The 14,638-nt window shown below is 37.5% G+C and overlaps 1 protein-coding gene across 4 annotated transcripts in view; it reads right to left on the bottom strand.

Annotated features, from left to right (window-relative positions):
* Positions 1 to 694: 694 nt before the first annotated feature.
* The window catches only part of LOC124356582 (NF-kappa-B inhibitor cactus-like), a 55,093-nt gene continuing 41,149 nt past the window's right edge, over positions 695 to 14,638 (bottom strand). For 3 of the 4 annotated variants that reach the window (XM_046807668.1, XM_046807667.1, XM_046807666.1), the window contains exons 5-7: positions 5,329 to 5,417; positions 2,565 to 2,789; positions 695 to 1,683 (exon numbers count right to left, since the gene is read on the bottom strand). In XM_046807668.1, coding sequence (XP_046663624.1) covers positions 1,612 to 1,683; positions 2,565 to 2,789; positions 5,329 to 5,417 — 386 coding nt within the window. In that variant the 3' untranslated portion in view covers positions 695 to 1,611. Of the gene's footprint in view, positions 1,684 to 2,550; positions 2,790 to 5,328; positions 5,418 to 14,638 lie in introns of all 4 variants that reach the window. The other variant, XM_046807669.1, reaches the window with a different exon arrangement.

The following is a 14,638-nucleotide window of genomic DNA, read 5'->3' as shown; positions in this document are numbered from 1 at the left end:
GAAACTCACAATCACAACACAAGAACAGCAAATAACTTTACCTTTGCCAATACATCGACTAGCAATGTTTGAAAAGCAACCCACATATGTAGGCTCTAATTTCTGGAACATCCTACCTGAAGAAGTGAAGAAGGAAAAGACGCTGAAAATGATCTCACGCTGGCTCCTCGACCGTCCCTACTACACAGTGGAAGAATTCAAAAACTGGAGGAGGGACCCTCAACCGTGGACTGACTAAAATCATGCCAGAAAACTAAGTATCACAAACACAACACTTACACCATTATAACACAAACACTATTTTTTGACTTTTAATCTGTTCTCAAGGAATATGACTAATAAATGGTTTCTGATTCTGATTCTGATTCTGATACATCAAACATTGTCTTGCTCGTTCACAGGTATAACCACTTTCTCTAATTCTGAACGTTACGGCAGTTTCAGGAACACATCCATCGAGCCAAAAAGATCCCTTGCCAAAGGGATCGTAATTTTAACAATGTTAAGTATACAGAAAGACAACTTCTCAATGATCAAAATAAATACATGGGTATTCACCTTTAAAACACAATTTCATTAATTTCTTTACATATTATTAATGTGCAAGATCATAATTTCTTTTAAGCATTAAAAATATCTATCCATATTATATTTATACATTAATAATATTATAGGTAAACAATAATAACGAACAGGCAGTGTATCAGTTTATTTACAGCAATGTACACATTTCTTAACAAGTATTTTGTGAAACAAACTCAATACCCGAGACATTAAATTCGTCTCTCCACAACTATTTAAGAATCGATTATTGTTTTGTTGCAGTTTTTAATAAAATAAAATTACTTATGATAAGTTTTAAATAATTTAAATATTAGAATAGATTAATTTTTATACGATTATATATAATAAGAGCTAATGTTTTACAAAATTTGCAACAGAATAAAATTGGTTACATGAAATAAATAGAATTTTTTTAACAGTTAAATTCATACTCAAGAAACTATATTTTATATTGAGGAAAGAATGAATAATAATTTACGTAAGAAAGTTAATAATTTGAGAAATGCAGACTAACAATCATGGAAAGACAGAACAATTTCCGGTAAATCGTTTTAATTTCAAACCAACTCCTCTCAAATTCCCAAATAATTAAAATTTATTTTAACTAAGGGAACTGAATGAAACCAATTTTGCCCAATCATCTCTCCAATTTTGTTAGTCAAGGCCACAAGGAGGCGATAATAATCCGAATAAAATATATTACCATTGATAGTTAGTAAGCTAAATACGGCTACTACTTGAGCTGCTACTTGGCTATCAAACTTTAATAAAACACCATTTAGGTTCTTGAAACACTGAACGAAGTTAAAAATATGAAATTTTTCAACCGTCAAGAGTATGATTTAGTAAGAATCCGTGTGGGCAAAAAATTAGTTTGGCAGATAATCGACTACAGATAACACAATAGACATGGAAGTGTCGTTATATTTCTGTTACAATAGGTTCAGTATGAAATACTTCCACAACTTATTATCTTACGTGTGGAGAACATGAGCTGGAACTGGACTGAAACCCGGATGGAATGGCTGGAGATACTTCAGAGGACCCTTAGGCCCCTACGTTGACAAGACCGTTCACTTGGAAGCCATTGGTGAAACTGCTATCTGTCATGTCCAACATCTGAGGAACAATAAACAGTGATTAATATTGGCCACATCAAAATATTAATTTGTGAATCTGATAAGGTATGAATAGGTCTACAAGAATATTTAACAAAAATGCCTAATCGCGCATTTTTACAAAATTATAATTACTTGTGTTATTGTTAAAATAAATTACGAAAATAAATTTGTTACATTTTCAGTGGCGAGTTACAGTTACAATACAAAATAACAGTACATTTTCACAAAAACAGAAGACTGCAAAACAAATTGATTAAGATATTAACGACCAGTGGAAGTGTCTACTCGCGAAATGATTGAAAAAACCTGGGAAATGATATTGAATGATCAGCGAATTAAGGTGAACGAAATAGTTGAAAACAGGTGCAGTCGCTTTAATTTTCCATGAAAAACAGTTAGTAAAAACAATTTCCGTGGGATGGGCTAACCGAGGACAATAAGAACAACCATGTGGTTGACAGCCTAATTGGCTGAAGTGAAGTTTGAAACATTGTAACACCCACTGTATTCGCCAGATTTAGCCCCCAGTAACTTTTTCCTGTTTCCAAATTTTAAAAAACTGCTTGGCAGACTAAGCTTTACTATAAACAAGTAGGTTACTGAGCAAGCAAATGGTTATTCTGAAGAATTTCCTAAATCTATTTTTTGGGTAGTTTACAAAACTTGGAAAAAAGATTTGATAAATATATAGAGCTGAAAGGAGATTACGTTAAGAACCTGACCAAAAAGTTGCCAAAAAACTAGTCTTTCTATCTTTTTCTAAGGACTTATTGTACTTATGAAGGTCCAAACGAGGCTGAATCACTATTACCTAATTTTTAAATATTTATGAGTAAAACTCAAACCAAACTCAAGTTATCCACACCTCTCTCAACTCACATCGTCGTCGCTGTCGCTGTCACTGGCAATGTACGTGTCCACACCGTGGTTGCGGAGAGCGGACGCAATGTCCTCGTTTATGTCCCAGACAGCCTGGTACGCTGTATAACCTGCGTAATTCATCTCATCTGCATCTATCCCGGTCTCGCCCAACAGGAACATGCAGAGTCTTGCATCTGCACGCTCTACCGCCAAATGTAGACATGTATGTCCTCCTTTCCATTCCTGTGGAAGAGATACGATCATTAGATACAGTTTGAACAAAGATTCAAGATTTTTATTGTTGGAAGACTGTACAGCAAAAGAATGGTCAAAGATCACTAGGGCTAGAATATTTTCCAATTAAAGTTAGATTTAATTACGTCAAAATACTCACAGACCATGTATAGACAGTTTTTGACTAGGAAGGTCAAAAGATTTAGGTCAAAAAATAAAGATGATATTATATAAGAATACCAAGTAAACTTTTGGATACTCAATATTTAACAAAAAAGCATACGTATCTCTAACTATTCACACTTATATTTAGCAACTTAGAACAAATTTACTGTGTTTTCTTTTAAAAGAAAGAAGAGTTCAATAATATTAAAAGGCAAAATTACTGCCTGGAAGATTTATTAAGAGACTAAAAATTTCTTTTTACAAATAAAAAAGTGACAGGGTTATGTTTCCGTTACAGTATTTAACTTTCACAATATTAAAATTATAGGCATGTGATGCATACATGTTGTACAGAGAATTTAAACATTTGTCAATATAATAAATATTTATTATATTGTATTTTATCATTTGCAACAACAAATTCTTTAAAAAGACACTTAAGAAATAAAATGTAATATATTAGAACAAATTTAAACGCTTCTTTACAGGATTAGCTATACACTATGTAAGAATTTGAAAATACAGTACTATTCTTTTACGATAATATTTTAATTTTGAATTGAATTTAACACTATTCCATTGACAACATTTGCTACATATTGATGAGAAAACATAACCATTGGCTACTACAATGCATTTATAGAATTTATTGTGTCTACCTTTAACACAGTAAAACTGTTCTGTACTTTTAAATCCATATAATCTTCCAGTAACTCTTCTCAAAATTAGTCATCTAGCTAGAAAACTAATTTTTACAAACAGAAAACATGATAATCGTAGTCGAGTGAGGAAAATATATATGGTGTGATTACTCCCAAAACACCATTACCATCTAACCTTGAATAAAACCGCCTTGTGAACCTTATCAATAACTGACCTCGATGGACAATGTTATCTTCTACTAGCGTCATACTAGTTAGCGTCAGACACAAACTCTAAAGTTTACTGGTTACTGCAATAATATAACTTTAGAAGATCGTAACAAATGCATCGCTAATGACAAGCGTCATAATAAACAAGATAAAAATCTTGTTATTGTAGGGGACATGTCATTGCAAGCCTGGACATGTGGATTTATTGTTTACTAACAGTTACCCACGAAGTTACTAACTTCACATGCAATTTCGTGGGTTTGCTCATGAATGAGCACTTCTGGTTCAAGTGAATTATATTTCTGATGCCCATGTTGAGTTTGCTTTGTTGCCACGATCATGAAAATCTGTCAAAAACTGTATATTTATGACCATTGTAATTTAATTTTACGTTTCTTTTTTTTTCTTCCTTAGTTGATTTTGCCTGGTTACCCGATCAAGAAGATCAAAAAAGCCTCTTCTGTCGAAAGACAATTATAATGGGTTTCATAGCAGTCTTTCAATTTATAGTAAAATTTAGATAGTAACTTTGTCTTTTATATCTAATATTTTATATTTGCTAAAAATGTACAATTTAAAAGAATAATTTTAATAAAACTTTAACTTTTTTAAAAGGACTTGGAAAAAAGGTTGAAATAAGAAGTGTTGTTACTATAAAGCTTACTCTATGTTTCCACACTATAAATTAAAACAAATATAAAGAAATATTTAAATTAATTAAACATAAGGTTGTGATGTCTTAGAACAATGTTTTCAAAGAACAGTTGATTACATTTGACAGGCTCTTCCAATTAACATATCACAACTTTAGAAATCAAGATAGGATTTTTCGCTACTTCAGAAACCACTGGGGCATAGCCCGGAGGGATTTTCGAAATAAGCTTAGGCCTATATTCATCCCAAGGACCGTATGAATGTCCATGTAAAATTTAGATAAAATCAGTTGAAATGTTTACGCAGCAAAACAAAACAAACAAAGGCACTTTCGAATTTAATAATGTACTTGTGATATCGCCAGAAACCAATCTATTACACTCATGCAAACTTTAAAAAGTATATCTCGGGCCTTAGTGCACTAAAGAACAGTTTATTTGCCACCAGCCAGGCTTGTAATGATATGTCTCATATTATTGTATAGATTTTTTATTCCAAAATTTAATTCATACCAAGAAAAAGAGCTAACTACTGATTAAAGAGCGAAAATAAGAAATCAACGAAGACACTCAGATAGAAAGTGTCTGTAAGTTTGAGAGAAATGCCAATTCATGAATTGTGGGATTTTCGCAATCAGCAGATACGGGAAATCTGGCCTCAAGTTATCAGGTTTGACCCTAACCTGCTGCTTGGTGTAATGTCCATCATAAAACTCAATTTTATCTCTTCATTGCATTAATTTAAGTTTAATTCCAACTCTAGTTAATTTATTTCGAATGTTGAATAGTTAATCATTGTGCGCATAAACTTTCACAATTCTTGACTATCATTCTGGACTAAAACGCAAAAGTGCTTGCCTTAGCATTGATGTCTGCTCCGAACCAAAGGAGGTGACGAAGAATCTCTACGTTGCCATTAAGAGCTGCCAAATGGACACACGTTTGACCTGAAACAAGAATAATAAAATGACGATAAAATTAAAAATTTATTACAAAACAAAAGCATTATACCAATAAGTAGCTGGTTAAGATTGTTCAATCCACCCTAAATTTACAATAATTAAAATTTGTAGACTAGTTCTGTATCCTAAAGTTAATTTTATAACAGAATGTAGAGTTTTATAACGGAATACAACTACAACTACAAATTGATAACCAATGGTTTACTGTATTATAACAGTAATATTGAAGGTACACATTAAAAGCACTATTACTAAAATATGTTTAATTTAATACTTTACAAACTATTTAATAGGCAATCTGTCATCCTATTTTTGTTTCTATTTAAAATCAAGCATTCATCCATCAATGCTGAAGGATGAAATATTATTTTCACAGCGATAAGTACCTAAATGACATGGTGGAAAGTTTCACGGCTCGAGAGAGGATGGTGGCATTGGTAAATATTTACTAGTCGGTTTACATAAACTCTACTTGCAGATAACCTGTGGTTTTCCCAGATAAGGCCACCACAATGAGGTACTAATGGTGGGATAGTTGGACAAGTGTAAAACTACATAGTACTAGTACTAGTACTCCAGTACTCCTTTGAGTGTTTAAAGTAAAATAGCAACACAAAAAAAACTTTGCAAACACATAAAACTGTTGTAATGTTGAAAATGAAGCTTGTATTGGGTAGTAAATATAATTATATTACTATAATATAAAAATACATATTGCTATCAGTAAAACAAGCATATTTATATAGTATAATTCCAGTAATGATTTTATTTAATTTTACACACTACGCCACACAGGACAAATTAATATTAAAATCACATATGTCTAACTATTATTTTTTTAAATGTACTTTTGTGATGGGTCTGATGAAGATAACCTTGCTAATCGAAAAGCCTCAGAAAGATATAAAGTTTTACGTATTGGTTGGTGTGTTGTAAATGTATTCATGAACATAAAACTGTAAATTTTAAATATACAGGCATTATTGTGAAAATAATTTGTATTAAGAGGAGTTTAACAATCTGAAACAGTTCAGATATTTACAAGTTGGCTGCAATTGTACAAAAAATGAGGTTGTAAACAAGATTATCTTAGATGAATTTTCTGAGAATTTATTAAGTTTTTTTTGTGACTATTTAAATTTAGATGTACACACTCTTTCTCTGTATTAGCTGCTAAGTTATTAGTTACACACTCATATACTTGTACAGTAGAACCTCGGTTAACCGAGGTAATTGGGACCGAGGGTACCTCGGATACGGCGAACCTCGGATAAACACGGAACGTAACCTAAAAATCGTTACCGGGGCTAAAAATAGCTCAAGATATACTAAAAACATGAACAAAAGTTATTAACTGAACTGTTGTTTAGTTTATTAGTACAAGAAAATGTTATTAGTACGCAATAAAACGTGAGAGGAAACGGTAACACTCACAATACTAAACACTGTTTAATATAACACTCAATTTATTGCACAACTGAATACGTTATGATATAGGCTACACAATGTACAGAAGTTTAGTTACAGTACAGTATTCCTGTTTACAAAAATTAAATCAAAGAAATGAAAATTAATTTACTGTACATTGTACAAAAATAAACAAAGTAAGCTAATCTTTTTTCCCAAAGAAATCAGTTATTGTTTTTTTGACTTAGATTAGAGGATCTTAGGGCTACCGCCCTGTTGCGCCAGCGTCGCAGCCAAACTAAATCGTTTGTTGTTGCGGTTTCTTGTTGTTCAATGTATGCCAGTGCTCCCTCGATCGTTCTTTAGACCTTCTGTATGTGATATTTTCTCAGTCGCCCCATCAGGTTCATCGCTGTAAAAAAAAACTTTTGTTTTACGTAACCGTAACGCAATTCAAAAGGCAGCAGTTGGAATTGGTATGAAATTAGTTTTGGATTGATGAATGGGCAACATTTAACTAAAGTGTAACAAATATACTGTAGTTGTGTTAAAAAATTGATGTTGGATTATGTTTTTATGTTAAAATTTTGCATAAATAAAAAAATCAAAAACTTACTTGTCATCATCTTCTGGTTGGTTGAGCATCTGGATAATCACGTCATCAGTTAGGGCCTGATCCTCATCTCCATTGATCCATTCACTGATGTCCTCTGCACTGATGGGCTTCAGCCACTGGAAGTGGTGGTTACAAAGATTCACAAGCTCTTCATTTTCAGGAGGACATGCTCTTGGCTGGTTTTCAGGAGCAGCTGTCTCTTGGCGGCTTGCCTTTTCAATTCCGAAAAAGTTTGCGCCATGACCTTCTTATAGTGTCCTCCCTAACGTTATCCCAAGCTTCTGACACCCAGTAGACAACATCTTTCATTGTGATTAACTTGAGAGCATCAGTGACACCCAGCCCGTCCTCTAGCTTCTCCAGTAGATTTCTAAGCAGCCTCTTTTTTGTAGTTTCGCTTAAAAGTTTCTAGAACTCCCTGGTCTAGAGGCTGGATGAGGGCAGTAAACGTTTGGAGGCAAAAATAAGGCTCTAATGCCCATCGCTGACTAGCTCATCAGCATCTGGATGGGAACGAAGCGTTTGTCAAGAATAAGAAGGGCCTTGCGAGGGAGTTTTTTTGTTTCTCCAAGAAAGCTTCAACGACTGGAACGAATTCCTCAAAAAACCATTGTTTGAAAATCCGCGAGGTCCATCCATGCGTTTTTCTGGTTTGTGTATGTGCTGGGAAATGTGTCCACATTAGTATTTTTAAAAGCACGTGGCTTTTTATACTTGCCTATTACAACTGGTTTGAGTTTCAAACTTCCTGCAGCATTGGCACATCCTAAAACTGTAACTCGATCTTTAGATTTCTTATACCCAGGAGCTGATGTTTCCTGCTGACTGGCTAAAGTTTTTTGAGGGCAACATTCTGAAGTTAAGGCCTGTCTCATCACAGTTTGAATATTTGATCGGATGTAAGACCCTCACTCAAAATCAATTTTCTTATTTTTTCTTCAAAAACTGTCACATCAGTTTCATTACCTGAAAGTTTTTCCCCAGATATATTAAGTTGCCGCACTCCATAACGGTTCTTCCATCGCATTAACCACCCGGAACTAGCGGTAAAAGGTTCATCGCCATCGCCAAAAGATTTATGGAAATCTAGCGCTTTTGCCTGCAAAATAGGCCCACTTATTGGACTTCCCCTTGCTCTCATTTCCGAAAACCATAAGAATAAAGCCTCGGAAGTTTTTTCATACTCACACTTTTTTAAACGTTTTTTCTCTCTGAATTGCAATTGGAATTTTAAGCTCTGAGCACCCCATTTTTCTAACTCAGCCCTCTTCCTCCTCCAATCTCCGACGGTAACCTCACCAACACCCAAGTCTTTAGCGACTGTTCTTATTGACTCACCATTGTCCAGACGACGAATCGCATTTAGTTTAGTCTCTAAGGACACAACGACACGTTTGCGTTTAGCACTCATTTACACCCTACTGTAACTGCACTTAAAACACACAATAAAAAAAAACAGTGATAGACACTTGACTTGTAAAAAGTAAACAAAGGACTGCCACTGAGACGAAATGGCGTCTTCGGGCAGACCGATGATGATGCACGAACACATCCGAGCTGAAGCTGTACACCAGGACAGCCCACTAGATGCGCAATAAGCTACGGAGTCGAATCGGGGTGGTGGGGAGAGCGAGTGGCTCAGTCGCGTCTCGGCATTGAAACAGTTCGCATTGGTCCGGCGGCGAGCGGTGTCGGGTTACAACACCTGCAGCTGCTCTGGCGAGCGGTGTCGGGTGACAGTGCCGTATGCATTCGGCAAAGATAAGCGCTAAGCTACGCAAATATTTTGGCCGAGGAAACACAACAGTTGCCAACAATTTACTGTACAGTAGTTTTAACGCATTGCAGGCTAGCGTGCGTATTGCGATAAAAGGAGCACCCAAACGCTCATTACTGTACGTAGTTTGTGCGTGTTTTCTTTTGCTTTTTTAAATAAAAAAAATCGTCCGAGGACGGCCTCGGTTAACCCGGAGTCTCGGTTAAGCGAGGCTCGGTTAACCGAGGTTCTACTGTATTCAACATAGCTTTTTTAAGCTAGTGGGAGGTGAAATTTAATTTATTAGTAAATAGACATGTATATAACCGTCTGTTGCACACACAAGGGAAATTATTTCCTTTAGACTTGACAAGCTCAATTTGTTGTTAAAATATACATAAAATAGACGGATGGATATACAGATGGACGTACTGCCCTTTAAATCCGAAACCAATAGGGTTTCCTTTGACCTGGAGGAATCAAGTACCAAGTTTCAAGTCTCTAGGACCTTTCTGTCCAGATTTATCCACACAGACAGACATACACGAGTCTGAGTCTAACAAGCCCGTGTGGGCGCTCGATAACTAAACTGCAGTGATGTGACCCTACAATAATTCTGAGGTCGTGGAAATATGGTAATTTTTAGACTGAATACCGATGGCGGTGACGAGCAAAGAGTGTCCGAACTTTGATTGATTTCTGGACGGGGAGATGGGGGAGGGGTAAATTCCGATATCCCCACTACGCCCGGCGACGTAACAGAACGTAACACAACAAGGTCGAGTTGTTGCGTAGCGACGTGACATGCAGCGGTTAACACATCTGGGCGCTAACAGTGCGGAGTCAGCTGGCGGGGAATACCGGCGACACTCGGCGGGATAAGAAAGCTTAGAAAGTCCGGGCGGCCGTGCCTCGAACAATTTCTCTCTTCGGGTATTAGGGAAACCCGCTGGCGATATAGGATAGCAGATAGCGGCACAAGTCCACGGTCCTGTCTTGTGACCAACGCAGGTCAAATTATCCTCAAGTCCATGTCAAACACATTTGCAAATCCAAAAAAGACGTTTTTCTTATCTATTTCCTTATCTCACCAGGTCCCTTATCTGTCGGATATACGATGTTTTTCTTATCTTTTTTATCTCACCAGGTCCCTTATCTGTCGGATATAAGATGTTTTATCTTTAATTTCGTACAGAGACATTAGGACGAAATACTGTCGCAGGAAACGAGAAGGCCTCACACTGTAGTACACTCCTTTTTACATTGCAACATAACCTGTCCAACATAAAAAAGACGCCACCCTTCTGTGACATATTATATTAGTAAGAAATTCCCTTATATGTTTGACCCAAAGTGGAATTGTATAACACAAGCTCAACATCTGGGGTATTTGATCGATCAATTATGTATATATAGGGGTTACGGTCAAATACGTCTTTATCTGACTCTTAACCTGGAGACCAGCGGCTTAAGGTGACTTCTGAACGACCACGACTGTGTAGGCGGGCGGCTTGCAAGGTCAGGATCGCTCAGCGGTCACCCATCCAAGCAGAAGCCACGCTCAACGTTGCTTGACTCTGTTATCTTGCGATAACCCCTGTACCCGCTCCACTGCGTCATCGACCAGTGAACGAATATACGTGAGGAACATCCAGTTAACAATTAGCGTCAGAAGGTACACCCCGTTGCCTTGAACCTACCCGAAGGGTATACGCCCGCCACGAAGAGCCGTGTTATTGAGGGGCACGTGGTGAGGACGAGGGTGAGGACGTCATGTTTGTCGAGTATGGCAAGAGGAGTCAAGGTCACTCACAACTCACCCGCGGCAAGCTAACGGTCCCGCGCTCGAAAATACCCGAATGTAAACAAATGACAGTCCGATGTAGTTGCGGCGCCTGCGCCCACTGTGAGATAGCGCAATCCGGAGTCCCGCGACCTACAGGATAATTAGCATACTTAGGCATTCCCGGCTCGGATATAAAACGGGCATTAAGCGGACAAACGGGCGCGTGATAAGCTAATCACATGCTGTGGGTGATAGTGGAGGGAGGTCGATGGAACGGTTTCCTATTCCGCACAAACAAAACAAACGAGGATAACGGGACTAGACCGGCAGCTGTTGTCCTTGTGTAAGATACGATGCTCGTGGCTGTCTTATTAATAAAATTCTCACCGTGTTTGGGTTACAACCACCAGGAAATAAAAAAAAAAACACTCTGAAATTTATTTTGAATTTGAAAAATTAATATCGTATTAATAATCGTCAGTGGGGCGATGGCTTGTTTTGCTCATAGTAAAGTAGTAAATTGCCCGAGTATTTCCAATACTCCGCAAAGTATGTTTCTGTTGACAGGTTGATTCTGCGGCACAGTAGCCAAGTATTATTGGCACATAAACGGATTATATAAAGCTATGTTGCCTTTACAAAAATACTTAAACGATACACGATATATGTATATTTAACGCTCGCTAACCTCAAAAATATTTAGTTTGCTGCTCGGGAATTTGTGCATTACAAAGTTAACCCGATCGTTTCAGGTCCGGCGTTCCTCGGACAATAACAGTTCAGTAGTGTCCACTGACCAAGTTATGACTGCAGAGGCCTCGGTGAACCTTTTATTGTTTCAGCTCTCTGAATTGGAAAAATGTGCAACTGTCTGGTTTTGATGGTCAACCGGAGAAAAAGAAAAGGTTGTTGTAAAGATCATAAAATAGTTCGTTGGACACGAGTCGCAAATGCACGCTAGTGAAGCTGCGACACTCATCTACGCCGTGTCGTGGAACAAACAACGACCGAGAACCATGGGACACGGTCCGGTTGTTTGTGGACGGCGGGGAAGCCCGAGCCCGCAGCCCACTCACTGGAAGGAAGCGAAAGTCCGACAAAATGGCCGCCGCCCAGCCGAGCCTCCGCTCATCACTGATGAGAACCAGAGTGGCGGTGTGGGATTTGGAAACCCCCCGAGATGAGGACAAAGACCTGGGGTTCCACACCACGAGAGCTCGGAATTTATTTCCCGTTTCCAGCTGTCTACCTGGTAAATACTGACCTGGCCGATGCCGAATCTATGTTCAATGTGATCTGAAAAATGAATCTAATTGATAGTAATCGGCGAATCCGTGAATTCTAAATCGTTCAATGAAACTGCATAGAAGCAAAAATTTTGATCGAGTACTGTTATCCTAACCCTTTCTACTCTTTGTTTTTGACGATGGAAGGATTGTGAAGGAAACACGATTTTCCGGACATTTGGCATTGCTCAGTGATAAAAAAAAAATCAGTAACACTGCGTTTCGACATTTACAACCTGATGTTTTCTTCAGGTAAATAACTAACCTAACACATAATTAAAAACTAGGTTAAAATAAACTACTCATACCAGAGCGTTGAGACACGTTTTGTGTCAACTTCACTAACTCTAAAACATGCACTTAATAGAAAACAAAACACAACACTAATTATTAAAACTGCAGAAAACAGATCTGCATTCGCCGACCAATGATCTCGAAACAGTAGTGTTACTGATTTTTTTTGTATCACTGAACGATGGCAAATGTCCGGAAAACCCTATCACAAAAATTAATCTAATCATAATTTTGAATGTGCCTTTGTTCGCGCCCATGCCGAGTTCTTAGAATTGAAACCCCACTATCTCGAAACTTGTCAATCGGGTCAAGAGCTACTCGGCTTCTAATTAAACTGCATTTAATTCTAGAAAGCCTAACAGGAGACGGGGATATCTGATGGAAAGTACCTCGTATTCCGGATTTCTTGAGTTAATCCCGACCCAAACAACTTTATCGCGCATCTAGCACCGTTAATGTGACAAACACACGATTGCCAATCTCTAAAAATACAAAATACTAATGAACCGTAATCTTCTTGTCTGCCGAACACTGCACCCTTGTCGTGTTTACTCCCGCAAAGGATTTACCTAAGAGCACATACGTAAGTGTTGACAGAATTTCTTGGAACTTTCGTCAATACTTTTGACAGTTAGTAATTTACGACCGCTACACTTGAAATGGAAATTGCCATTATGTAGACAATGAGGCGTGAGCAATCAGTCAAATGACAAAAAGATAGCGGCACGTGGACGCGATACAACACAATGTGCAACACCACGCATACGTCTTGTGCTGCTACCCAACACTATAAAGGTCAAGTACACAAGTATTCCGCGATTTATGGAAGTTTCCCATCCCAAATGTAACATTGCTACGGACTAAGTCGAGATCAGTGCACAGTACTTTTATCGTGATCAGATAATGATGTTGATTAACAGCTAAAAATAGTAGCTTCCACTGGACTGTTTTTTCTCTCTTTGTTGAAAATTAAATAACCTAATAGTAAGTGCAGTAAAAGAGACGGTTACTAACATTGGATGTAACATTACTGTATTATTATTAATTAATTTTCTTCGTGTCCCATTTGAGACACAGAACGTATCGTAATTTGAAGAATTACAAGGGAATGTGTCATGAAAAAATGTTGGGAATATCGTGACATTTATTGACAAAATAATAATGTTTTCTGCTATTTTCTATAAAATAAAACTCACAATAATTGTCCAATAATTTTGATTTTTTCACACATGAGATTTTTTAGTGTGAAAAAATTAAAATTCTTGGACAATAGTGAGTTTTCTTTTATAAAAATAGTTTTTTCCAATAAGAAGAGCTCCTCCTTTAAGAAAATAATGCTTTACTAGTTATAAATAGCTAGTAGACCATTGGTAGTGACAGTTAGGTAAAAATCAACAAAGGAAAGCGATGCTAATATTTTGTACTATATAGGTATCTCCAGCCACAAAATTAAGCTTTGAGGCAGATGAACAATTGCTGTCGCCCACCCCGAACGATTAGAGAGGGCGGACCACACGCGCAGCGATGTGAATGTAGCAATGTAGCGATGTAGCATCCAATCTGAGTGCCGCGATAGCGCCACCGCGGCACCGCCTCCAGGGCAGTCACTGTCGCTGAACGGTAAACAGACACGGGTTCCGAGAAGTCCTAATGTGGACCGGCACTTTTACAATACGCCTTTCAGCCGGGGAAACCCCTTGATCCGCGGCGAAGGGGTGGGTCGTCGAGGCCGGCGACTGAACACAGAAACACTGGGATGTGCCTACGTTCGGTTTGTCACACCTTGAAACTCGATTCTCAATTTTGGCAGCAGAAAACTTCAAATGAGGAATTTTAGTTTCGGCACCTATGTTAAGGTATGTTTCTAGTGAAATCGACAGAGAAAAGAACCGAGTTAGTTGTGGAGGTGGTAGGGGTGCGTGAAAGGTTCAAAATACAAGATTATTTTTTCTCGCATCATATTTTTTAAACATCGACTTGAAACCAACCGTCAGGCAAGGAAATAAAAGCAAGGTTAGAGTCAGTCAACTTTATAATAACATTGTGGCAATATTCGTCTCT

This window comes from Homalodisca vitripennis, chromosome 3, assembly GCF_021130785.1.
Source record: "Homalodisca vitripennis isolate AUS2020 chromosome 3, UT_GWSS_2.1, whole genome shotgun sequence".
Classification (NCBI taxonomy): domain Eukaryota; kingdom Metazoa; phylum Arthropoda; class Insecta; order Hemiptera; family Cicadellidae; genus Homalodisca; species Homalodisca vitripennis.
This window is presented reverse-complemented; position numbering and strand designations above follow the sequence as displayed.